The 26,481-nt window shown below is 42.9% G+C and overlaps 1 protein-coding gene across 1 annotated transcript; it reads left to right on the plus strand.

Annotated features, from left to right (window-relative positions):
* Positions 1-244: 244 nt before the first annotated feature.
* LOC134623977 (NACHT, LRR and PYD domains-containing protein 3-like) lies at positions 245-11,913 on the plus strand. The gene is made up of 7 exons (XM_063468975.1): positions 245-378; positions 833-1,006; positions 1,277-1,450; positions 1,583-1,750; positions 8,037-8,210; positions 10,913-10,959; positions 11,108-11,913. Exons 1-7 carry the CDS (start codon positions 245-247, stop codon positions 11,665-11,667), a joined length of 1,431 nt encoding a protein of 476 aa, XP_063325045.1. The 3' UTR covers positions 11,668-11,913.
* The last annotated feature ends 14,568 nt before the right edge of the window (positions 11,914-26,481 follow it).

Here is a 26,481-nt window from a genome sequence, read left to right on the forward strand (position 1 = left end):
TTTAATTTTTATATTTTATCTTATTCCTTCCTAGTTACATTTACCCTTTTTATCACGAGCAGTTGTCTAAGCATTTCACTGCATACCGTACTGTGTATGACTGTGTATGACTGTGTATGTGACAAATAAAATTTGAATTTGACATTTGACCAACCGCTCGAGGTACTTCATGATAACGGATGTCAGTGCAACAGGGCGTTAGTCATTCAGACAGGAGACCACTGATTTCTTAGGAACAGGGATCATGGTGGATGTTTTGATGCATGTGGGGACCACTGACTGCCTCAGGGAGAAGTTGAATATATTGATGAACACCCCTGCCAGCTGGTCGGCACACACTCCGGGACCAGACGGGATGCCGTCTGGTCCCGGAGCTTTGTGAGGATTGGCCTTTTCAAAAAGACCATCTCACAGCTTCTGTTTTAAGAGTTAAAGTTACAGCCTCACTGTCCTTCTGAGGGTAGAGGATCTGCTCTCTGTTGTCTGCATCAAAATGAACATAGAAGTTGTTGAGCTCGTCTGCGAGAGATGCAGTAGGCTGAACACTGCTTGTGTTTTCCTTCTTGTAGTCCTGTAGTCAGAGCCAGCAGACACTGAACTAGTGTCAGTAAATCAACCCGCTCTTCACTGATTTAGATACACTGGTATAATTGTGTTTCTACAAATTTGAAGTATTTTTCTTTTTGTACACTTAAACTTTTCTAAAAAAAAAATGTTTTGGTAATATTGCAATATAGTGTACACAGACTTTTTTGATTGGTTATCTAGGTTCGATATATAAGTAGATTTAATTTAATGATGAATATTGTTTTTTTGTTTGTTTGTTTTTAAGACTGAGCAGCTGTAACCTGTCAGAGAAAGGCTGTGAACGTTTGCTGTCAGTCGTCAGCTCCCAGTCCTGTAGTCTGAGAGAGCTGGACCTGAGTACCAACAGCCTGAATGATTCAGCAGTAAAGCTTCTGTCTGCTGCAGTGGAGAGTCCACATGCCAAACTGAATATTCTGAGGTCAGGTAAACTTGTATCCTGTTTTGTTTTGTTTGTTTATTTTTTTGTTTGTTTTTATCAACTGATAAAAACCAAACAATTTTCCCAGTAAATGTAAACTTTATCCATTTCTGTCATTTATTTTTTTTTTTTATCATTTTTAATCATTTCTAAGGGAAGTTTTACTAATCTGCTCAGCACAAGACAATAAGGATTCTTTAAAAAACAGGATTAGTTATTGCACTCTGATTACACTTTAACCACAGTCTTTGCTCATGTTTTCATTTTCAGACTCAACGTTTGTGAACTCTCAGAAGAAAACTGTAAAGCTGTGTCCTCAGCTCTCAGCTCTCAGTCCTCTAGTCTGACAGAGCTGGACCTGAGTACCAAAAACCTGCAGGATTCAGGAATGAAGCTTCTGTCTGCTGGACTACAAAGTTTAAACTGTAAACTGAATACTCTGAGGTCAGATCAAATGACATTTTGTTTTTAGAATTATGTTTCCTTTAAAAATAGAAATACTGGCTTCAATATCGTGAAATATATTAAAAACCTTTACATGAGTATTTGTTTTATAGATTGTATTTTATTTTTCAGTCTGAGTGGCTGTAACCTGTCAGAGAGAAGCTGTGAAGCTCTGTCCTCAGTCCTCGGCTCCTCCAGTCTGAGAGAGCTGGACCTGAGTAACTCTGACCTGCAGGATTCAGGAGTGAAGCTTCTGTCTCCTGGACTAAAGAGTTCACAGTGTGCAGTGGAAACTCTCAGGTCAGGATTCAAACTTTTCTCAGATGATCATTTAAAATGTGAACTATATTATTGCATAAACAGGGAACCTTTATAGAGCTTTCAAGTGAACTTTACATTCGAGTTGGTTATTTGAATTACTTTTAAAAATTGTTGGAGTCATGTTTGTTTGTTTTAAAAAATGCTTCATGTACTGGCTATTTTAAAGATTTAGGGCTCCTTTATGTCCATAATAACTAAATTTGATTTCTTTAAGAATAAAATTTGGAGGTTATTGGTGATTAGCGATTGGTTTGCTGTTTGTTCTTCATTCACATTACTTATAAAGGCTGATTTCTCAAAATGAAATATTTATCTTTTCTTCTACACTTGCATCCACCAGATTGTCTTGCTAGATTCATTCATTACAGTTTGTTTTAAAGAATAATAGACTCCTAATATAACAAATATAAATATTTCTCTTTTTCTTAAGAGAAAGTGAAACCAGCAGAGAGAGCGGCACACTGGGCATTAAATGATCACAGTAGTAATTGTCATGATCCTGGGTCCTTTTGACCCAGCATTTTGTGTTTTATTATTATATTTACTATTATTGTGATTTTGGTTCTGTCCCTCCTCTGTTTTGTGTTTATTCTGTTATGCCCATCTATTCCTGTGTTAAGTCCGTGTTTCTTACTCTGTGTCCTTGCATGTGTAAGTTCCTGTTTTATTGTTAAAGTCTCTGTCTTATGTCAGTTTGTTCTGTTTACGTTTCCCCTGCCTCATCAGCTGTTATGTCTTCCAGGTGTGTTCCCCTCCTGTTTCCCATCCCCTGATTCCTGGCGTGTGTATTTATAGTGTGTGTTACCTCGTCCTCGTTGCTGGTTCGTCTGTGTTATTTGGTGTTTTCGTGTCTGTGAATCTCCTGCTGTCATCCTGTGAATTCTCCCTGCAAGTTGCTTTCTCTCGTGTTCAGGTTTGGTGTTTAGGTTTTAGTTTTCCCAGTGTAGTTTATGTCTAAGTTCAGTTTTTCGCCACACTCTCCTTTTGTTTGTTATCACTCGGGTTCTGTGTCAATAAAGCCCTCTCACTTCACCGGCAACCCGTGACAGTAATGGCCATAGTTTGATAAAACACCCAGTAGATGATACATGGTTCATATATATGGAGTGTAGTAGCCTGAACAGCTGCTCACAGGAAAGGTTATTTTTTAGTGCTGTCAAAATTAACGCATTAACGCAAATTAATCCTCCATCACAGTCAACGTGATTAAATTTTTAAACGCAATTAACGCATCTGGAGTGCAGAATCACTCAAAATCTCTGAAATGGCTGGGGTAACCTGCAAGAGCTATTTGCATAAAGAATAATACTAATAATAATAAGTTTTATGGAGGTTTTATTGTTTCACACAAGGTTTAAAAGTAAATGTTCACAATTTAATTGCACTTTAACTGCAGGAAATGTTATTGAGCTAATATTGATTTAGTTGTTATCTTTGGTGAGGAGAGGTTGGAGGAAGGATGAGCACATTCAGGCCTAAAGATGCTCTTTTCCTCCAGTTCTGTGTTGATGATAATCACACCACAGGAGAGCAGCTGGGCATCCAGTGGAAGTGTGATGGAAATCAAAATCCTGAATTGGCAGTTATTAGAATCACTGTTTTTCTTTTTTCTGATTCATTATAGTGGTTAACTTCAACATATTTATCTTTATTTCTATTCAACATGCCAGTATTGAGACACTGAGCGTAAATAAACCCTCAGTATAAGTTATACAAGTTGTGGTAACTGGAACATATTTATGTTTAATATGTTGGGTTTGTTTTTGATAACTTTCAGGTGTTTGTATAGCTGTGTTAACATCAGTCAAACACATATAAACCGTAGTTCTGTCTTTAACATTAGAGATTGACAGACCATGTGACTTTCGCGCATTGTATTGTGGGTACAAGTGGCAACAAAATCAAAACACTGCCTCAAGCGCTAGCATTTCCAGCACTGGTAATTAGTAATTCTGCAGTTTTAATCCCTGCTTGCGTTTTATTTCCCCCAAAAACAGTTACGTACAAAACGACGGAGAACACAGCAGGTCCGTACAAAGACAGACTTGACGAAAAGGCAAAAAAAAAAAAAAAAAAAGTACAAGGAAAAAATCAAAGGAGTGAAAGGGTTAGACCCATACGAGCATACAGAGTGGAGTAAAGACGTTAGCGTGCTGCCCAACTTTCATCATGCACATATTTATTATTATATGGTCCTAAGTGTGAGTGCATACACTCACAACGTGTTTAATAACTTCAGGTCCCTGCAACAAGCCCAGGTCCAGTTTACTTTGGTGATTTGGACTATTCCATTTCACATCTGTTGTTATTTTTTTCCCCTTTATTTCCTGTACAGGCCAACGCAATCTATTTGTCATTTCAGGTTGTAGTATTACACAACATTTTCAGATCTAATAGAATTAAAATAAGTGTTTCGCAATTCGTTTAATTTACTGTCTTTATTTATAACTGGCATTATTGTTTCATTCTATTATAGAATTTTACAAGAAATAGGCAAAATTGTATTCCATTATGCTTTATTAGCTGCTTCGGAAAAAAACAAATCAACAATGAAAAAAAAAATAAAAACCCACTGCAAAACATCATACTAGAAAACAGTTATTCATCACTTGGGCACATAACATATATGCGTGACTTTTCGTGGCTGTTTTGATATCGCTCTCTTTCTTAACCGATCAAATCTCGCTGTGGTAGCAGCTTTAAACTCGGTTTGACCCAGGCTGATAGAGTCTGGATCGCATTCCAACATTTTTTAGGCTGGTTTTCGTACAAAACACAACAAACATTAGCCCGGAAAGCCACAGTGAACAAAGCAGCATAGCGCAACAAATTCAATTCAAATCAATATAACACTTATTTGTAACCTACATCAACAATTATGTTATGATAAATTACATAATAACTACAACAGAAGACTTACCTTAGTGGAAATGCTTGGAGCAGACTAACATGTGAGCTGGAGTGTTCTGGGACGTTATATTTGGTCTTCAAATGGCTGCAATCCAGGCCATCCATCGGCTCGTTGTTACTTCGGAAACATGGCTTGAACAATTTCTCTTCCACGACGTAATCTGATAAAAACTGATCTCTTTACCTGTCAGCTTCCCATGGCTGTCATGAGACCGGCTATTGCAGTTAATAATACAACAGCTTCTTGCCATTCTTTGTGTTTCTTTTTATCCCTGTGATGACCTCAGGTGTATAAATGGCTCTGTCCTTCCCCCAGTCTTTATGTCAGTGTCAGTTTCTCCTCCTCATGTGCTGCCGGCCTATTTTAGATTCTCTTTAGTTTGTTCCTCGTCTCCTTTTATTCCTCAGTTTAAGACACCAAACTCATCAAAGGTTCAGTCTGCCTCCTGAAACACTCCCATTCATGACATGAGACCAATGCAAGATGTCCTTGGCAGCAAAAACACTGTTTTAAAAGCAGCGATGGGCAAAGCGAGGCTTCATCAAACTGAAACGTTCGAAGCATTTGTGCCATCTTGAAGATCCTGTTCTGTAAAACGGGGACACAGACGAGTCCAGCACAGTTCACAACACAACTACGCACACACACAATAAATCAGTTTAGTCAAACAGAACAGACTGCTGTGTTTCCTGTAATAAGCACACAGGTTTACAGCTGTTTCTTGGCCTCATATTTTGCTCCCAGCCATGAAACTTTGGATGCATTATGTTGATTTTGAGGTTTTCTGGGAGTTTGTGTCATCAGGCTTGTTCTACACACTGTCAATCAAAGCTACAGGCTGGCATGGCGTTAGCTTTGATTTGGAATCACTTTGAAAAAGATAGATTTCCATGAAAAGACTAAATGTGTTTTTTTTTTCTTTATACAAAGTTTGTCCCATTTTCACAGGCTCATTCTGACCAATCAGAAGCCTCCATTTCACGCACATCTTTAAATCGTCCTCTGCTGAACATCTTCTGAACCATGAAGAAGCTTTCCTGAACTTTATCTTCTAACACTGGCCTGATGTTTCACTGTCAGTCTGGACTTTGGCTCATAGTGAACCTGCACAAGTCCTGTTGGATTTGACAGACTCACAATAGAAGCGTCAGTGGAAATCAAAAAGGAAAGTAGAGGTTTGAATCAATCAATGTGTTTTTCCAGCTTTGCTTTTTATAGGATCAATATTTTCTTTATTTCTACACACAGTGTGTGAGTAATGGCTGACAGTGAGGATGATATCCCTGAAGGCAGTAAATTCTATTTTCTGTTGAAAGTAGAAAAAAGTATAGCACAGACAGAGCTGAAAACTGGTGCCTGTTTGATTGAGTCCTTGAAGCAGGTGGTGTTTTTACTGAGATCTTCTAATGATGTTACAGACAGTGTGTGGCTCTCTTTCTGCTGATAGGACTGAATGTGTCTGGAATAAACTGAAGCAGTGCTATAAAAGCGTCATAGACTGTTCTTCCCTTTCCATGCAAGGCCACCTGGGTTGGCTGGAAGACTGTTTACTTAGCCTGGCAGGGCGAAGGAAACTGTCTCAGCTGAACTCTGGACACATACACACACACGCACACAGACATATATATACACATGCAGATGTACACTCATCCCCCCCTCCCCTTCCAAACGCCTTCGACGCTTATTCCCTTCCGATGCTGACGGTGGATCAAGGAGACCACCGCATAGGCTGCAGACCCGGATGTACTGTCTACATTGGCTGTCTCTCACCCTTTACCCACCCCTGTTGCTTGTCATGGGTGTCTTTGGTGTATTAAGAGTTTTTTTCATGTGCTATGTGCAGAGGTGTTTTTTTCTGTTCTCAAACTGATCTCCCTGTTGGAGCTCAGTCTGGGGGGAGTTTTTCTCCTTATCTTTCCTCATGTTGTGCTTTTTCCATGTTATACCCCTCTGACCTGTCTTCCCCATGTGATGTGTGTGTAATGTATGTATGGTCGGAAGGGTAACACGGCACTGGCACAGCTGGCAGCCTTAACCCAATTTCCCTCGGGATGAATAAAGTATGATCATTCAATCAATTACAAGGGCCAGTCCAAAAGACCAGCCAATCAAAAATGGGAATTCCTGAGCCTAGCAATGCCTGAAAGCAGCAGGTATGCCACCTGTTGCAGCTGAGATCATGTGACCTGAGTGTTTGAACCACGCGTTGGAGCAGCGTTTCCAAACATCTGCACTTCAGAAGCTCCAAAGTGTGGAAATGTCACTGTGGAGCGTCTCATCCCCATTTAAGAGATCGTCTTGGCTCTGCAAAACTAAGCTTGCAAACGGCACCATAGTTTTTTCAATACCAACCAATCAGAGTGCTCCTTATGTCACATCACATGACTCTTTGCACCCAAAGAACTAAAGAAAGGCTAAAAGGACTTTCAGGCAATCAAATCCCTCCTAAGAACAGGACGTCTAGAGAGAAAATGGAGCAGAGAAGGAGACTCATCAGTTTAAATGTCTGAGTTTTAAACTGGTTACCCTCTAAAGAGGCTTTTATTGACTCTTTCTGTTTCCTTTACAGCTTTTTTAGCCATTTAAACTGTTTAATATCAGATTTAGAAATGACTTTTGGATAGTTTTTCAACATTTCCACTAAAATGTGACACAAATAATGACTTTCTGACTTGTCTTTGGACTAATCTAATAACTCAGCCTGGCTATGTTGGACTTGGTGTGGAAGCAGCTCCCAGTTTGAGTTCAGGAGACAGACACCCTCTCTACTTTGAAGATCAGCTTCAAACTTTCCTTTTTGATAAAGCTCATAGTTCGAGCTGGATCAGGTGACCCTGAACCATCCCTTAGTTATGCTGCTATAGGCTCAGGCTGTTGGTGGACTTCCCATGATGCTCTGCTTTCTTCTCCACTCCCCTCTTTTCACTCCTGATGCTTTTATATGTCACTACTGCATGTCCTTAACTTTTGCCTTCTCTCTCCTTAGTTTGTGTTTTGTTCTTGTCTCTCTGAGCTCATCGCTTCTCTTTCCCCACACCCTGCAGAGCATCTACCAGTCATGGTAGATGCTCCTCCTGGAGCCTGTTTTCACTGGGAGGATCTTTGTGTCAAAGGGAGTTCTTCCTTCCCACCATCACCAAGTGCTGCTCACAGTGGATTGTCTGATGGTTGGGGCTTTCTCTCTAATATTGGAGGCTGTTGCCTTACCCTGTTAAAGAGCTTAAGATGACTGTTGGTGTCTGTTGGGAATTGTCACTTATAAATAAAGTTACATTGAATGGATGTAAATGGATAGATGTTATTGCGACATAGAGAAAATGATTGTTGACGGATGGTTGTTTTGTGTGTCTGCAGTCTGTCAGGCTGTCTGATCACAGAGGAAGGCTGTATTTCTCTGGCTTCAGCTCTGAGCTCCAACCCCTCCCATCTGAGAGAGCTGGACCTGAGCTACAATCATCCAGGAGACTCAGGAACGAAGCTACTGTCGGCTGGACTGAAGGATCCAGGCTGGAGACTGGACACTCTTAGGTATGGAGAGAATGTCTGATAGAGGAGAAAGAGCTGGAAACATTTCCTGTGTCCTTCACTCACTTCCTGTTGGTTTCCTGCAGATGACACATGAACAATCACACATGCAGGAATATTTTCAGGGACAGACACACTAGTCTAGCTGGATAGTACATGGATATTTATGTAGGGGGGCTCCAAGGAGTCTTTTTGCAGGAACATTAATGATAACTGATAAGTCATGTTGAGAGCTTCATTAAAAGTAGACCTACAGTTAGGTCCATTAATATTTTGACAGAGACAACATTTTGTAACTTTAGATACACTTTATTAGGTCACAGGTGTACTGTTCCTGAGATAGTGGCCACTGTGTACCTAATAAAGTGTCAGCCATGTGTATATTTCCCATGCTGTATGTCCACAGTCACAGTGACAGTCAGTGACACTGACAGAAGGATGAAACAATGCTGTGAATCATTTCAGTCTGTGTGTGAGACAAAGAGGCAGACAGGAGCAGCTAACATTTGATAATGGCAGCTCAAATAGTGGAAACTCTGATAAGCTAATGCTGCTAAGCTCATGCTGTGTATGGGCCGTGTTAAAATCAACATTTTATTCTCGTTCTGTTGTTTGAGAACAATAACAGAAAAATATGTACTTATATGTACATTTCCTGTGAATTCAGCTGTGAATGTAGAGTCTGTCAGAATACATCATGGTCACACAAATCCTGAGCAAAGTGGCCTACTTAGCATTAGCTGCTCAAGTTGTAGAAAGCAGGGGAAAACAGCGTTAGCATTAGCTGCTAATGGCAGCCTACTTAGCATAAACTCCTCACATCGTTATGAGTTATGAGTCAAGGGAAATTAGTCAATAATGGCAGCCTATTTAGCATTATCATCTCACATCATTATGACATAAGAGAAAAGGGTATCGTGGTAGCTACTAATGCTTATTCACCTAAAATTAGCTTTAGCTGCTAATGTCAGCCTACTTAGCATTAACTCCTCACTAATATAATGCAAATTCACATCAAATTAGTATTAGCTGCTCACATTGTTATAAGGAAAGAGAAAACAGTATTATCATTAGCTGCTAACAATTATTCACCCCTAATTAGAATAAGCCGCTAATGGCAGCCTACTTAGCATTAACTCCTCACATTGTTGTAACCCAAGTTAAAAGAGTATTAGAATTAGCTGCTGACATAAAGCAAAGGAAAACAATATGAGCATTAAGTGCTAATGCTTATTCACTTAACGTTAGACACAGCTGCTAATGGCGGCCTACTTAGCATTAGCTGCTCACATTTTAATAATGCAAGGGAAAATAGTGTTGTGCTGGCATTAGCTACTCACATTGTTAAAAAGTAAGGAAAAACAGTGTTAGCATTAGCGCATAATGCTAATTCACGTCAAATTAACCTTAGTTAATAACGGCAGCCTACTTAGCATTAACTGCTCACTAATATAATGCTAATTCACATCAAATTAGCTTTAGCTGCTCACATTGTTATAAGGAAAGGGAAAACTAATGGCGTGCTACTTAGCATTAAATCTTCACATCGCAGGGGAAAAGTTAAAATTGACATTAACTCCTCACATCGTTATAATGCAAGGGAAAAGAGTTATCATTTTTGGAAAATGCTAATTCACATCAAATTAGCATTAGTTAATAACGGCAACCTACTGAGTATTAGCTGCTCACATTGTTCAAATTGAAGGGAAAATAGTGCTAGCATCAGCTGCTGGTATTGTTAAAAATTAAGAAAAACATTGTTAGCAGTAGCGGATAATGCTAATTCACCTCAAATTAGCATTAGCTGATAATGGCAGCCTATTTAGCATTAACTTCTCACATTGTTATAAAGTAAGAAAATATGGTATTATAATTAGCAGATAATGCTGATTCTCCTCAAATTAACATTAGCTAATGACGGTAGCCTACTTGCTAATGGCGGCCTACTTAGCATTAGCTGTTCACATTGTTATAATGCAGAGGAAAAGAGTGTTAGCATTAGCTGTTCACATTGTTGTAATGCAAGGGAAAAGAGTTAGTATTATTGGATAATATTTACTTTGGCCCACTGGAAAAGTTCAGAACTCTGTTTGCTAAAGATTTAGGAGTTTTCTCGATAGCTATTTCTTATTTGAGAAATAAATTCTGTTATTTAAACCAGATTTTTCCAGCTTTTTACACTGGTTACAGTACGTCGTACAATCGACTTCAAGATTTTGTTGTTTGTCTTTAAATCTCTGAATGGATTAGGTCCATCTTATCTCTTGGACCTTTTAACAAAAAATAATCCAAGTAGAGCCCTTAGGTCTGCAGATAAGTTACTTCTGACTCTCCCCAGAACTAGACAGAAAAACAGAAGTGAGCGAGCTTTATCGATCACTGCACCCAAACTCTGAAACAGCCGGCTCCTTCACATTGGGTCTTCACGAACACTCGACATTTTTAAAACGTGGCTGGAAACACATTTGTACTTTCTAGCTTTCCATTATGACGAGTTTTTTATAGTAATTACTGTGTATGTTTCCTGTTTTATCTTTACTATGTGCAGTTCTTTGGCTCAACCTGGGTTGTTTTTAAATGCGCTTATAAATAAATGTGGATTTTTTTGATTTGAATAAAACAGTGGAACCATGCTTTGAGCCATCCTCAGTGTGTAACAGTCTGTGTATGAGACTGTGCTGGTCTGACCCCCCTCCTCCTTTCAGGGTGGAGCCTGCTGGAGTCCGATGGTTGAGACCAGGTCTGAGGAAGTGTAAGTGTGTTTTTAATGGAATTCATGAAAACAAAGCAGCACACATTCAACCATCTTCATCATGTCAGGAGTCATCATGAAAGTGTCAATCAATGAACAGATGATGGATCAATAACTGCAGCTGGATTGTGTTTGTTCTCTCCATCAGATTCCTGTCAACTCACAATCGACACAAACACAGTGAACACAAAGCTCCAACTGTCTGACAACAACAGGAAGGTGACACGTGTGGAGGAGGTTCAGTCATATCCTGATCATCCAGACAGATTTGATGTTTATGAACAGCTGCTGTGTAGAAATGGTCTGACTGGTCACTGTTACTGGGAGGTCGAGTGGAGGGCAAGTGTTTTTATATCAGTGAGTTACAGAAGCATCAGAAGGAAAGGAGACAATACAGACTGTGGGTTTGGACACAATGATCAGTCCTGGAGTCTGTACTGCACTGAGAGATTAGGTTACTCTGTCTGGCACAATAACAGAGAAACATCCATCTCCTCCTCCTCCTCCTCCCCCCCCTCCTCCTCCTCCTCCTCCTCCTCTGTCTCTAACAGAGTAGCAGTCTATGTGGACTGTCCCGCTGGCACTCTGTCCTTCTACAGAGTCTCCTCTTACACTCTGATCCACCTCCACACCTTCAACACCACATTCACTCAAACTCTTTATCCTGGGTTTTGGGTGGGTTGTGGTTCTTCGGTGTCCCTGTGCTGAGTGGAGTGTAAAGAGTGTCTCCTGTTAGAGAAACACTCTGACTGTTGAACAGATAGTTCAGTCTGTACATGTCTGTCTCTTTCACTCACAAACACGTTTTCAGATTCATGGATTCAATCAGTTGATGTTTGAAACTGTTCTAAATGCTTCCTTGTAAACTTCTTCCTTTAAAGATGGAAGCTCCCATTATTCCAGGATCCACATGTTGTTTTCTGTCTTTTTCCACTCAAAGCTTCACAATGAATATCAGTATGTTGTGTTTCTCTGATGCTCAGTTCACAACCAGCTGCTCTGCATTTTCAACAAGTCTGAGCTCATTAAAGTGAATCCAAATGTTGGATTTCTCTTTCTTAATGGGATGATTCCAAAGTCTCCGCATGCTCTTACTGTTTGACTCATTGTTGCAAGCTCATCATGTGAAAATGAAAGCAGGTTTTTATGTTTCCTGGTTACTGACTGAGATCTTTATTGGTGGGTGGACATGCTCCTGTACAGACCTCTGAGGAGAACCAAGGTGCAGTCAAAGAGTCCAGTCTGTCCTCACATATGTGAACATGTGGTTTCATCAGGTCTGCTGTCAGCTAGCAGGCTCACATCAGAATCACTGTTCCTGAAAAACACAGTCTGTGTGACATCATCAGTCAGCTGATCGTCCCAGATCTGAATGGTTTCTGTCTCTACTGAGGAAGTCAGTGAATATCACTGAGGTGTGGATCAGGTCTGAGTGACCTGTGGAGGGACAGGTTTGAACAGTCCACAGGTCTCACGTCCTGCTCAGTCTGGTAGCAGATACCTCGTATTGTTCCAGATGTGCTGACATCACAGTTCCCAGCAGCAGCAGCAGCAGCACAGCTGTGTGATGCGATGAATCTCAGTTATTGATCCAACACACAGTAAATACAAAGATCAGGATTTATGATAGTAATCATTATGACTCTGAACACATGATCACTGAATTTTAGTCTCCACAATAATAAGCTAACACAACCAAACACACACTTGGGTCAGCCTCTGTTGTTTAGAAGTGTGTTACATCTCCTCGAGGGCAGGAGGGGATAACACAACAACTCTGGAAACTGGGTACAGGTGTTATAAAAAAGTGTAATGGCAGCATTCTCACAAAATAAATAACCCAAATTCAAACAACAAATGTGAGTGAGAAAGGGACAGTTAGGTTGTGCCAAAAAAACTACCAGAACGACAAAACCAAAACTTAGCTGAGCTATTATCCTAGAAAAACAAAAACAGGGGGGAAAGACCCTAAACCTCAACTCAAAACAAGCTCAAAATTACATGGGTGGCACCAACCTACTTACTGTTTCTAACAAAAAGACTCTACATGAGTAAGTGTGTGGGGTCCCCAAACTTATTTAGTCCACTTTACTCCCACCATAATCATCAAACAAAAGAAATACAGCAGAGGAGCTTTACACATGTGCCAAACAATTCAAAGGAGGGAAGAGAGCCGCGCCCAGCCACCGGTGAGTCTCCTTATCAAGGTGTGCCCTCCCGGTTTGTCCAATCAGGGTCTCCCTCGTCTAATTAGTTGGAGATCTCTAAATTGACATCAGTCTGCAGTCTGCATACCTAAGGGAATGGCTAACAAAAGGAGAGGGAAAGAAAACATGTAACCTGCAGACACGTATCAAAGTGTTACAGACTGTGAATGACACAGACCTGTCAGTTTTCCATGTTTGTCTGTAACACAGCTCAGGGGCTCCATGCTAAACGCATTCATCCAAGTATTATTGACAGTGTTGGGAAGGTTACTTTTAAAATGTATTCCACTACAGAATACTGAATACATGCCCCCAAATATATTCTGTAACGTATTCCGTTACGTTACTCAATGAGAGTAACGTATTCGGAATACTTTGCATTACTTAATATATTATCATGCTGTTTACAACTACGTGAATGTACTATTGCTGTGATTTATTACTGTTACTGAAGGTCCGCGGCTCCGAAACGTAGTAAAGGGACCTCTGGCTAATACGTCGGGTTCGTGTCCGGCTGGTAGCCGAAAACTAGCTTTACTTTGTTGTTTGGGTCAACTTTGCTTGCGGGAGACAGAGAGAGGCGTTGAAAGGCTGCTCCAATGGAACTTATTGTTTCGGAGGAAAACACGAACACAGTGTACAGTTGAGTCTTAAGAGCTTACTTACAAATGGGCTCGTCAGGCACTCTTCTTGGCTGCTGTGGTTATTATTATATTTACATGCTTCCAGCTCCCATTTTTGCTCCGTGACAGCTCGGACTTCCTTTCTCTCCCTCCCTCGCTCACAGACACATAACGGGTATGGTAGTCCATTGCATTCTCCCTGCAGCACGGACTACACTGCCCATCAGGCTACATGCTTTAGAGCTATGCCTGTAGCATTCTGTCTATTAGCTTAGCACAACAACAACAACAAAAAGGCGCTCTCTCACCCAGGAAACACGCAGAGAGAGAGCGCGTCACCCTGTAACCATGGCAACCGTAACGCTGCCGCCTGGAACAACAGAATAGCTGTCAAACAAACCCAAACAATCCTGACCCGCGACAATATGAAACAGGAAAGTACCGCAGTGTAATCCATTTATTTCAACAAAGTAACTGTATTCTGAATACCACCTTTTTAAACGGTAACTGTAACGGAATACAGTTACTCATATTTTGTATTCTAAATACGTAACGGCGGTACATGTATTCCGTTACTCCCCAACACTGATTATTGATCCAGTACTAATACCAGCATTGGGATCAATACTATAATACACAGTCACATGTGCCCACGTGATGTATTTTGACCAGCTTTATTAATTAATGATCAATCAACTTATTTACTACATCTGAGTTCAGCTTCATCTGAGTCCATCTTCATTTTTTTTTCCTAACTTCCGGTGCCCCCCTGTATGCGGCAGCCTGTTACAGCAGCTCTGCTCATTCGGAGTTGCTTTCTTTCTTATCTTTTTTCTTCTCATAATTTTTATAGCTAACGTATTAGCAATTAGACTCTGCAACCATGTTCTACCGTTTTGTGTTAGTCCTGGTCGTTTTTCTTAGTTTTTTTTCCACTTTTTTCACCCGTGTCTGGGGACCTAGTGCAGGGATCCTTTGTTTACAGTAGGGATCAGCTGTTAGTGCTGCGTCCCGCAGCGGTACTGCCGGCGGACAGACTCGACATTCCCAGCGAGCTGAGGAAGAAAAGACAGGGGTGTCATGCTGGGAAGGCGCGCCGTCGCCCGAGAAGGAGACGTTATCGACCATCTTTTCCTTCTGTAATCATTGGAAACGTAAGATCTTTGCCCAATAAGATTGATGAGGTCACGTCGCTAACCTGGTCACAGAGGGAGTACCAGCAATGTAGCATCATGATGCTAACGGAGTCGTGGCTAACACTGCTAACTCCGAACACGAGCGTGACACTACCGGGATTTCAGATGCTGCGAGCGGACAGGACGAGAGAGAGCGGCAAGAGGAAAGGAGGGGGACTGGCAGTGTTTGTGAATGACAGATGTTGTAACCCTGAGCACATCACTGTAAAAGAACAACTCCGCAGAAGAGACATTGAGCTGTTAGCCGTTAGCATGTGTCCGTACTACCTGCCCCGGGAATTCTCGCATGTTATCGCGATAACAGCGTATGTCCCCCCCTCGGCCAACGCGGATGCAGCCTGTGACTCTCTCCACTCTGTGGTCAGCAGACTGCAAACACAATCTCCGAGAGCCCTTCTCATAATATCAGGGGACTTTACTCATGCCTCACTGGACTCCACGCTGCCCACCTTCACCCAGTATGTGACCTGCCCAACCAGAGACAATAAAACACTGGACTTACTGTATGCCAATGCTGAAGAGGCATACAGTTCATCACCTCTCCCTCCCCTGGGCAGATCTGATCACAACCTGGTGCACCTTGTCCCTGTGTATGAGCCCTTAGTGCGCAGGGAGCCACCAGCCACTCGCACAGTGCAGAGATGGTCGGAGGAGAGCGAGGAGGCTCTTAAGGATTGTTTTGAGTCAACTGTGTGGGAGGTGATCTGTGACGACCACGGAGAGGACATCGACAGCCTGGTGACATGCATTACTGACTATATTAATTTCTGTGTGGATAACACCGTACCTACCAGGACTGTGCGGTGTTTCTCCAACAACAAACCTTGGATTACCCCAGAAATTAAAGCTGGAGTGGACCATCACCTCACTATCTGGATTTTGGACTACCTCACCGACCGACCACAGTATGTGAGGACTCAGGGCTGTGTGTCGGACAGGGTCGTCTGCAGTACGGGGGCCCCACAGGGAACGGTTCTGGCTCCGTTCCTCTTCACCATCTACACTGCAGACTTCTCCCACAACTCCACCCAGTGCTTCCTGCAGAAGTTCTCTGATCACTCTGCAATAGTCGGCCTCATCGCTGATGGAGACAACAAGGAGCACAGAGGACTGACCCAAGACTTTGTGGACTGGTGCCAGCTGAACTACCTCCAGATCAACACCAGTAAAACCAAGGAGCTGGTGGTAGACTTCTGCAGGCACAAACATCCTCCACTGCAACCACTGAACATCCAAGGTATGGACATTGAGGCTGTGGACAGCTACAGGTACCTTGGTGTTCATCTGAACAACAAACTGGACTGGACTCATAATTCAAACACGCTCTACAGGAAAGGGCAGAGCAGGCTGTACCTGCTGCGGAGACTCAGGTCATTTGGAGTGGAGGGCCCACTCCTGAAGACCTATGACTCTGTGGTGGCCTCAGCCATCTTTTATGGTGTGGTCTGCTGGGGTGGCAGCATCTCTGCTGGGGACAGGAAGAGACTAAACAGGCTGATCAGAAGGGCCAGCTCTGTTCTAGGATGTGGTTGACAGACCAAATGTGGTTGGCATGCAAGATGGCGTGCCAACCACACGCTGCTCGTCTGTCACTGCCAAGTTTGTTCCTGTTTATGTTATTTCTAATTTGTGTCCTCCACGAAACACAGTCTCTGCTGAGGTATGATCACCAGACACTATTGGACCTCAAACCTGTGGTCCAAAATATTGTGTCCTTTGGAGCTGGTGGGCAGCAACCCCTGCCCGCATTTGCATCGGAAACACCGGGTTACCTGTATCGGGTTCCCACGCTACCTTCCCGGCGAAAGCGTCATCGGCACCGGGGTAAACGAAGCGGCCGCCTGTTGAAGCTAAAGGTTTACCTAAAGAATTATTCTGCTGTTTTCCGACCAGTGCATGGATTATTTCCAAGGCTGTTTGCGTCTCGGCGTTTTCTGGATCCTGTTGATGCCTGTTTGGTGCCTGTGGTCGGCTTTGATGATGATGCTCCATGGCCTCACTGCCCATGCCCTCCCAGGCTAAACCTCCGCTGTCAACATTATCGGAACCTGAGATCGCTGCGGCGGGTTTCTGGACCTCCTGAACCCCGAGCGCCGACTCCAGCTCCCGCTAGAATTGGCCTGGTTGTACGCAAGATCACTTTTAAACAAAACTTTTATTCTTCGGGACTTCTTCAGTTCCCGTGATCTGGATTTTATGTGTGTGACTGAGACGTGGCTGAGTGTTGGTGAGTCCAGTGCTCTATCTGAACTTTTGTGGATTGTTGATATTTTAACTCGCCACGGACGTCAGGCAGAGGTGGAGCCACAGTGACTGTTTACAAAAAGCATTTTAAATGTAAGCAGTGTTTTCTACAGCCTTCGTTCTCCAACTTTGAACTCATCTCGTTTGAGGTGATTCGTACAAACCCGGTTTTCTGCACTGTCATCTATCGCCCCCCGAAATACAATAAGAACTTCATAAACGACTTTTCTGATTTTTTAGCTGGGATTATGCCCAACTATGATAGTGTTCTTATTGTTGGAGATTTTAATATACATGTATGTTGTCCTGATAAGCCACTGGTAAAGGACTTTTTAAGCCTTATTGACTCTTTTAGCATGGTACAGTCCGTGCCTGGCCCTACACATGAGCACGGACACACACTGGACCTTGTTCTGTCATATGGTCTGCCTGTCACTAACTTGGAGATTTGTGACTGTGCACTCAGATCCTACGCCTGTGTTATTCAAAGTTGGTTTTACACATACTGCAGTTAAATCTCGCGCTGCTGCTCGGTGCTGTCGGGTTATTAACCCCGCCACTGCCACGCAGTTTTCTGCTGCTTTTAATCAGCTTGGCGTCCCTTCTGACTTTGTTTCCTCTGATACAGAAGAGTTAAATTGAGGGAATGTCGTCGAGCAGAACGGAGATGGAAAAAGGATAAACTGCATGTATCATTTCAAATTTTAAAAGACTGCTGGCATCGCTACCAGAACACTGTTAAAGAGGCAAAAATGGAATATTTTGCAAATATTATTTCTTCCAACTGTCACAACCCACGTGTGTTATTTAGGACCATTGACACTGTTCTTAATACACCACTGAATGTCTGTTTGGAAGTTTCTCCCGAGATTTGCAATGATTTTCTGAACTTTTTTATTGAAAAGGTTGTCACCACCAGGGCTCTTGTCACAGCTCCTGACTCTGACCCCTCTGCCTCTGTCCCTTGCACTGCTGTTTTTACTCAGTTTGAGCTTGTGACACTCTCTATTTTAGAGGATGTGGTTCGTCATATTAAGCCCACAGGTTCCCCTCGGGATGCTGTCCCTCCACAATTCTTTAAAGAAATTTTTCCTAGTATACAACAGTATGTCCTTGACATTATTAACAGCAGTCTGTCTTCTGGTATGGTTCCTGCAAATTTCAAACATGCAGTAGTGCAGCCACTGCTTAAGAAACCTGGCCTTGATCACACAGTTTTAGCGAACTATAGGCCTATTTCCAAGCTGCCTTTAGTCTCCAAGGTTTTAGAGAAAATTGTTTTTAGTCAACTGAAAGATTTTCTAGACGATAATGGCATCTTTGAGGTTTTTCAATCAGGTTTTAAAACCCTTCACAGCACAGAATCTGCATTATTAAGGGTTTTTAATGACATCCTTCTGGCATGTGATTCTGGTAACCATGTTGTTCTTGTTTTGCTTGACCTAACTGCTGCCTTTGACACCGTAGACCACAACATTCTAATTTCTCGATTACATGATGTAGTTGGTATTGGTGGCACTGCACTTAATTGGTTTTGATCTTATTTGTCAAACAGAACTTTCTCTGTCAGCCTTCTCGGTTACAAATCGTCTTCTGCTCCTCTGTCATGCGGCGTCCCACAGGGCTCAATTTTAGGGCCACTGCTCTTTTTACTATATCTATTGCCTCTGGGTTCTATCCTCAGAGGCATGGGATCTCATTTCATTGTTATGCCGATGACTGCCAAATTTATTTGCCACTAAAGCAGAGGGATGGCATCTCCATAAAACCTCTCTTGACATGTCTAGATGACATTAAAGCTTGGTTGGCTCTAAACTTTTTAAATTTTAATGAAAAGAAAACTGAAGTGTTGGTATTTGGACCCAGTGGTCCCTGTGAGCTCTCCTCTGTTGTTTTAGGATCCCTGGAAGTCTATTTTAAACCTGTTGTTACTGATCTTGGTTTTAAGTTGGACAGTGATTTTAATTTGGACAACCAAATCAGAGCAGTGGTGAAGTCCAGTTTTTATCATTTAAGGCGACTGGCAAGAGTAAAATCTTTTCTTTCGAGGCAGAACCTTGAAACAGTGATCCATGCTTTTATTTCTTCCCGCCTGGACTACTGTAACTCACTTTATGTCGGGGTCAGCCAGTCATTGCTCTCACGTCTGCAGCTGGTTCAAAATGCGGCTGCACGACTCCTAACAGGAACTCGAAAAAGAGAGCATATAACCCCCATGCTAGCCTCTCTGCACTGGCTGCCTGTGTCTTTTAGAGTTAATTTTAAAATTCTTATGTTTGTTTTTAAATGCCTTCACAGTCTTGCCCCGCCTTACCTCTCTGAGCTTCTTCATCCCCACACACCCTGTCGGTCTCTCAGGTCAGCTGACCAGCTGCTCCTGGAGGTACCGAGATCCAGGAGGAAGCTCAGAGGGGGCGGGGCCTTCTCTATCGTGTCTCCAAAATTATGGAATAATTTGCCCATGCACATTAGAGAGGCACCTTCACTGTCCACTTTTAAATCGTGTCTTAAAACCCACATTTATTCCTTGGCTTTTAACCTCAGTGAGACTTAGTTTCTCTTTTAATTAAAGTAGTTATTTAATTAATGATTTCACTCTTCTTTTATTTGGTTTTTAGTTATATCTAATGTAATTTTATTTTACAATTCTAATGTACAGCTCCTTGTGTCAGCTGTGGTTGTTTTAAAGTGCTTTATAAATAAAGTTGATGATGATGATGATGATGATGATGATGCTCTCTAGACCCAGTGGAGGTGGTGAGTGACAGGAGAATGGCGGCTAAGCTGTCATCACTGTTGGACAAGATCTCCCAAACTATGCAAGAGACTCTGACAGCACTGAGCAGCTCCTTCAGTGGGAGACTGTGGCACCCACGGTGTGGGACGGAGAGACTTCACAGGTCTTTCCTCCCCACTGCTGTCAGACTCCACAACAAAGACTTTAACTGATCAAACACACACATCCACACATGTGCAATAACACTAAGTGCAATAATCTCTTCTGGCATAGTTGTATTTTTACTCAGTTGTATATAGAATTTGTATTCTATTTTTATCCTATTTATTTTTTATTCTATTTTATTCTACTGTATATAGTATTTTATTTTATTCTATTCTGTACAGTTGTGTTGTCATGGAGAATTGAGTTAAAGGACTCAGGTGCGAGACTCCTTGCAGCGTGGCAGTGAATTTTATTCACAGTGAAGAAATAAGGCAACAGTCCGAGTCTGTAATCCAAAAGGGCAGTGCAGTGATACGGTGACCTCTCCCCGTGGTGACAGTGCAGTGATAATCCAAAACAACTCCCTTTTGTGCCCGTTCCTCCTCCGATCCCTGGATCCCGGTTTAGCTCAACGTTCCAGCGTTGGTTGTGACCCGACCGCACCATTAAATAGGTCTGCTTCGGATTGGTAGCAGCCGGCGAAATGAGAAAGCACAGGTGCGGTGATTCCAGCTCAGGATTCTCCCCCTGGGTCAGCTGCCGTTCCGTGCCACGGCTTCCGGAAGTACATGTTCCAGCATACGAACACACATGCACCGGATGGAGAGGAGAACACCACAAAGTACACACAAACACAACAAAAATTGGCAAGGCGACCGGTGAGGACCGTCTAGCCATGACAGTATCCCCCCATTAACGGGAGCCTCCCGGCGACCTACCAAACTTGTCAGGGTGCCGGCGGCGGAATTCCTTCACCATAGCACCATCCAGAATCGCAGACCGCGGCACCCAAGCACGTTCTTCCGGACCGTACCCCGCCCAATCCACCAAAAACTGGAAGCCTCTACCGCGACGCCGAGCATCCATAATCCGCGTCATGGCATAAGCAGGAGCGCCGGCAACAACCCGGGCGGGCGGCGGGGGCTCGGAAGGCGGGCACAACGGGCTGGTCCGGACCGGTTTCACCTGGGAAACATGAAACACATTATGAATTCTCATGTTGCGAGGAAGGGCCAAACGAACAGTCACCGGGTTCAGCACAGCCTGAATCGAAAAGGGCCCAATGAAACGCGGGGCTAACTTCTTGGATTCAGTCCGTAAAGGAATATACCTGGAGGAGAGCCACACCTGCTGGCCAACACGATAGGCTGGAGCAGGGGCCCGCCGGCAGCGTCTCAGATGATGCTGAACGGAGGGGACGGTTAGCTCACCTTCAGTGACGGTAAGTAGTGGTGGCTGGTACCCCAGTGACGCTTCAAACGGAGACACTCCAGTGGCTGCCGACGTGCTGGAATTGTGAGCGTACTCAATCCAAGCCAATTGGTCGCTCCAGGTGCATTGGTTCGAGGAAACCACACAGCGCAACATGGTTTCCAGCTCCTGGTTTGCCCTTTCCGCCTGACCGTTCGTCTGAGGATGAAAACCCGAAGATAAACTCACTTGGGCCCCCAGTTCTGAACAAAACGCCCTCCACACCTGGGAAGTAAACTGGGGACCCTGATCTGAAACAATGTCCTGTGGAATTCCATGTAACCGAAAAACATGCTGGGTAAGGAGCTGAGCAGTCTCCAAGGCAGTCGGGAGCTTGGTCAATGCCACGAAGTGTGCTGCCTTGGAAAAACGATCTACAATGGTGAGTATGGTCGTGTTACCTGACGATGATGGTAAACCAGTGACAAAATCCACAGCGATATGAGACCAGGGGCGCTTGGGGACCGGCAGAGGTCGCAAGAGACCCGCTTGGGGGGCATTGGGAGTCTTATTCCGAGCACAGGTAGGGCAGGCAGCAACGTAGTCCCGAACATCCCTGATGAGAGAAGGCCACCAAAACAGACGTTGCAAAAAACTAATGGTGCGGTTCTTACCAGGGTGGCAGGAGAACCTCGCTGTATGGGCCCAGTGTATAACTCTGCTCCGGACCGTTGTGGGGACGAACAGCAGTCCATCAGGGCCTGTCCCTGGGTCAGGCTCCTGTTGCTGGGCCTCCTTGACTATCCTCTCGATCTCCCATGTGATGGCGCCCACGATGCATGTGGCGGGCAGAATGGGCTTCTGCCTCTCTCCATCGTCCATGTGTGGTGCAAATTGGCGGGACAGAGCATCGAGTTTTGTGTTGCGTGATCCTGGTCTGTAGGTTATGGTAATATTGAAACGTGTAAAGAACAGGGCCCACCTGGCCTGACGAGCGTTGAGACGCTTAGCTGCCTGGATATACGCCAAGTTCTTATGGTCTGTCCAAATCACAACGGGGTGTTCACTGCCCTCCAACCAGTGTCTCCACTCCTCCAGGGCCAGTTTGATGGCGAGGAGCTCCCGATCGCCCACATCGTAATTTCGTTCCGCCTGAGTCAGCCTCCGAGAGAAGAAGGCACATGGGTGCAGTTTGCCCTCCACCCGCTGGGAGAGGACGGCCCCCACCCCCGAGTCCGATGCGTCGACCTCCACTACGAATGGTCGAGTGAGGTCAGCCTGGATCAAAATGGGAGCAGAGGAAAACAGTTGTTTCAGATGAGCAAACGCCTGCTGTGCAGAACTTGACCATAGAAAGGGCTGTTTGGGAGAGGTGAGTTGTGTGAGAGGAGAAACCACCTTACTAAAGTCTCTGATAAATCTCCTGTAAAAGTTGGCGAATCCGATAAATCTTTGCAGTTCACGACGCGTCTTGGGCTCGGGCCACTCCACCACTGCCTTCACTTTAGCAGGATCGGCTCGCAGCTGCCCCTCCTCCACAATAAACCCCAAAAACGGCACAGACTGAACATGAAACTGGCATTTCTCACCCTTAACAAAGAGCCGATTCTCCAGCAGACGCTGCAGCACCAGTCTCACCTGTTTCACATGTTCGGCTCGGGTCTTGGAGAAAATGAGGATGTCATCTAAGTATACAAACACAAAATGATTAATAAAGTCACGCAGAACATCATTAACCATAGCTTGGAAGACAGCGGGGGCGTTGGTGAGTCCGAACGGCATGACCAGATATTGGAAGTGCCCCAAATGGGTGTTAAACGCCGTCTTCCACTCATCCCCCTCACGAACCCGAACCAGGTGGTAGGCGTTACGGAGATCGAGTTTGGAAAAGATGGTTGCCCCTTGAAGTAGTTCAAACGCTGAGACAAGAAGAGGGAGAGGATATCTGTTCTTGACTGTAATCTTATTCAGGCCCCGAAAATATATACAGGGGCGGAGAGACTTGTCCTTTTTCTGTACAAAGAAGAATCCCGCTCTGTTAGGAGTTTTCCTGTAAATTCAACTCAGATTGGAATAAATGACACTCAGACAGGTTTTACAAATTAACGTGCACGGGAGAGAACTGGACAGGCGCTGTTCCTTCGCTTGACCTCAGTTGCTCTCGTCCGCTCTCCCGTAACACTGCTCTTTTATTGTGGTTACATGAATATGCATAGGTTCATTAACATATGACATCTTATAGGTATACATGTGAACAAAGAATACCTTGTGTGTGTGTGTGTGTGTGTGTGTGTGGTCATAAAATGACTTCCTAACCCTGCTGGCCTGGAAGTCCAGCAGTTCATCTAAACAAAATGCACTTAGAGTAAAACAGACATAGATACGTTTATCCTACCATAAAACAATAAGACAAGGTACGACCTCTCCCATGCTCCCAGGATGTGGGTGTGAAAGTCAGGGAGCTCTGGAATGCACACAAAGCTTGCACAACGTAACTTCTCTAATGAAAAGAGCAAACACATCTATAAAACCTTAAACAAAATGTACTTCTAAACATAAACATAATAAAATCTTTCAACATTCCCTCCTGTTGTTTGATCTTTTCTCCTATATATATATATACATAGCAGCTCACTAACACTGTATCAGTCTATGGCCACTTGTAAAACAGTTTTAGCCAGGACATCATTAATTAGTGGGTTTTGTGAGTATGTTATATCCAAATGTCTATCTCATTATCATCTTCTTCATTCTGTGGCAGGGTGATGTAAGCATTAATTGAAGCAGTTACCATTTTTGACACCATGTTCTTCAAACAAGGTATGACGCATTCAGTTTCCACACATAGCAAAATGACGTCATTTTAAAAAGAAAAAGAAGAAAATTTCAAAAGAATTTAGGCTGGATTATCTCGCTCAATCCTTTTTGACAGGGACTTTCATTTTAATTATCCCAGATAAGTGACTTTCTCCTGAGCCCATTTTAATTTTTTGGAGAAAGTCAACGGTTTGCAACGGTTTTCTCGACATGTCGTATAGCGCTTTTGTTCCAATCGTGCAGATCTGCTCAAACAGAGATTATCAAACAAAACTCTCAGTGCACTGTGAAAGTATCAAAATAAAAAGGCCTCGTTCAGTCATGACACACACTCCTCATCTCAGGAGGGTAAATCATACCATTAGCATGATTTATCAAACCATCATACTAATTGGCAGGCTCAACTTCACAACAAAAGAAAAATCATCAGCTAGATAAACACCAAACCAACCATCAGCCGCACAACACACAACATAAGCCTAATGTCTTATTAGCTATGATTTTAATCTGTACCTTTTTACTCATTTAGGCCAAAGATCTCATTTAATTTTCCTTTTTTCCCCGTCATCATAAAACATGTGACATATTGTCATGCATTTCACAAAAGAAGTTCGTTCTTATGTGTTCAGAGTTGTGTATCTGGGTGCAGGATTCATTCACACATCACAACAGGAAACTCAGTGTTTTAGAGTCTCCACTCCAACAAACTCCAACACATCCCATTCACTCGTGCTAGAATTCAGTCACCTTGCATTGATCTAAGAACGATCAACTAATTTGCATATCAGCTATTAACCCACTAAGATGACAGGACAACAGAAATGCATGTTCAAAATATTATCACAACAATAGAATTTCCCTCATACAGTAAAATATTTTGTGCTGCATCAATCAGGCAGAAAGCATCTCCCAATTTACTATATTAACAACTAAATTTATTGTCTGATCACTGGTTGTTCAAACCAGAATCTTTTTTCCCACAAAAATTAAACTGTTGTCCTGCAACCTAGAGAGTTAACTGTCAGCATTGGATAAATTCAGCATTTAATAACAAGTCTGTTAAATTTATACTATTTTAACACTGATGAGAGATAACAAGCTGATTTTCATTGCATATGTGTTTGTTATTAGGCAGGTTTAATCAATGTGTCTGGAGCTGCATCTCCAGCAGGGCATGTTCTTAAAGCTGCCTTTCCTACACACTTCTTTGATCATTTTTTTAACCAATGTGCTATGAGTCCACTGATCTTTGCATCACACCAGGTGACTTGGACAAGATGATAAACAGACTCACATGCTCAAGATGCTGCCTAATCTTCATGAGCTCTCTTGAATCTGTGTTAGTAGGGTTAATGCATGTTCTGCTTGTGTGTGTGATTTTGTATATGTTTCTTTTTGTAGTGGTTCAGATTCCTTCACAATTTTCCTACTTAAGCAGTCAGTATTATTTTGCCCAGATTTGCTAACCCAAAATTTTGATTTCCCACATTAAACAACAGCATTCCTCTGTGTTCTCACCTGCTCTCACTCTGTTGTCCTCTCCCACTTCAACAGTCCAATAGCCGGCAGTTCTTCTTCAGCTTTGTCCTGTATTCTTCACTGTGTCTTTTTGGCATTTTCTCCAAAGGTGGCAAATGTCAAACTCCAACAGTCTCCTCAGTTCTCCTCAAACGTTCTTTTCACAAGCACAGTGAAGTTGCAGCTTGTTGGAAACACAGTGCCATTCATCCAATCAGTCAGGATGATGGGTTTGCTCTTCTTCTCTGATGCTGTTTGTCCACACTGCTGTTGCTTGCTGGGACTCTTTTGCTCAGGACTCTGCTGTCTCTTTATCTGCCATGTTATCGCTCTTGGGGCTGCATTCTTTGTCTTCAGGGAGGAGTGAGAGCTCGTTTGTGAGGTTGAGGGACACATGGAGCTGTAAATAAGTTAGCCAGAAACCTGGCCTGAATGTTTCCAATGATCTTAAACTATAACTTTATTCCAACTGCTGCATGTGGAAAACTGATCCAGGTCTGCTTTTCATCTGAAAGTGACAAAACTAAGACATTTTCATTATTATCATCACTGCTTAACTGACACACAGAACTCTCTCTCTATCTTTTGTGAACTCTCTTTTCTGAAAAGCAGAAAATAAGACTGTAGTTGTTCTTGGCTGATAAACACAAAACCTTTTTCCTATGATTATTTTTCATCTATAATGTAGATTCTGTCTCTTTTTTTTTTTTTTTTTTTTTTTTTTTTTTTTTTTATCTACATGCACTAATTTGTCCGGCGCCTGGACATTTTTTCTCTAACCACTG

The sequence above is a fragment of the Pelmatolapia mariae genome, linkage group LG3_W (assembly GCF_036321145.2).
Source record: "Pelmatolapia mariae isolate MD_Pm_ZW linkage group LG3_W, Pm_UMD_F_2, whole genome shotgun sequence".
Classification (NCBI taxonomy): domain Eukaryota; kingdom Metazoa; phylum Chordata; class Actinopteri; order Cichliformes; family Cichlidae; genus Pelmatolapia; species Pelmatolapia mariae.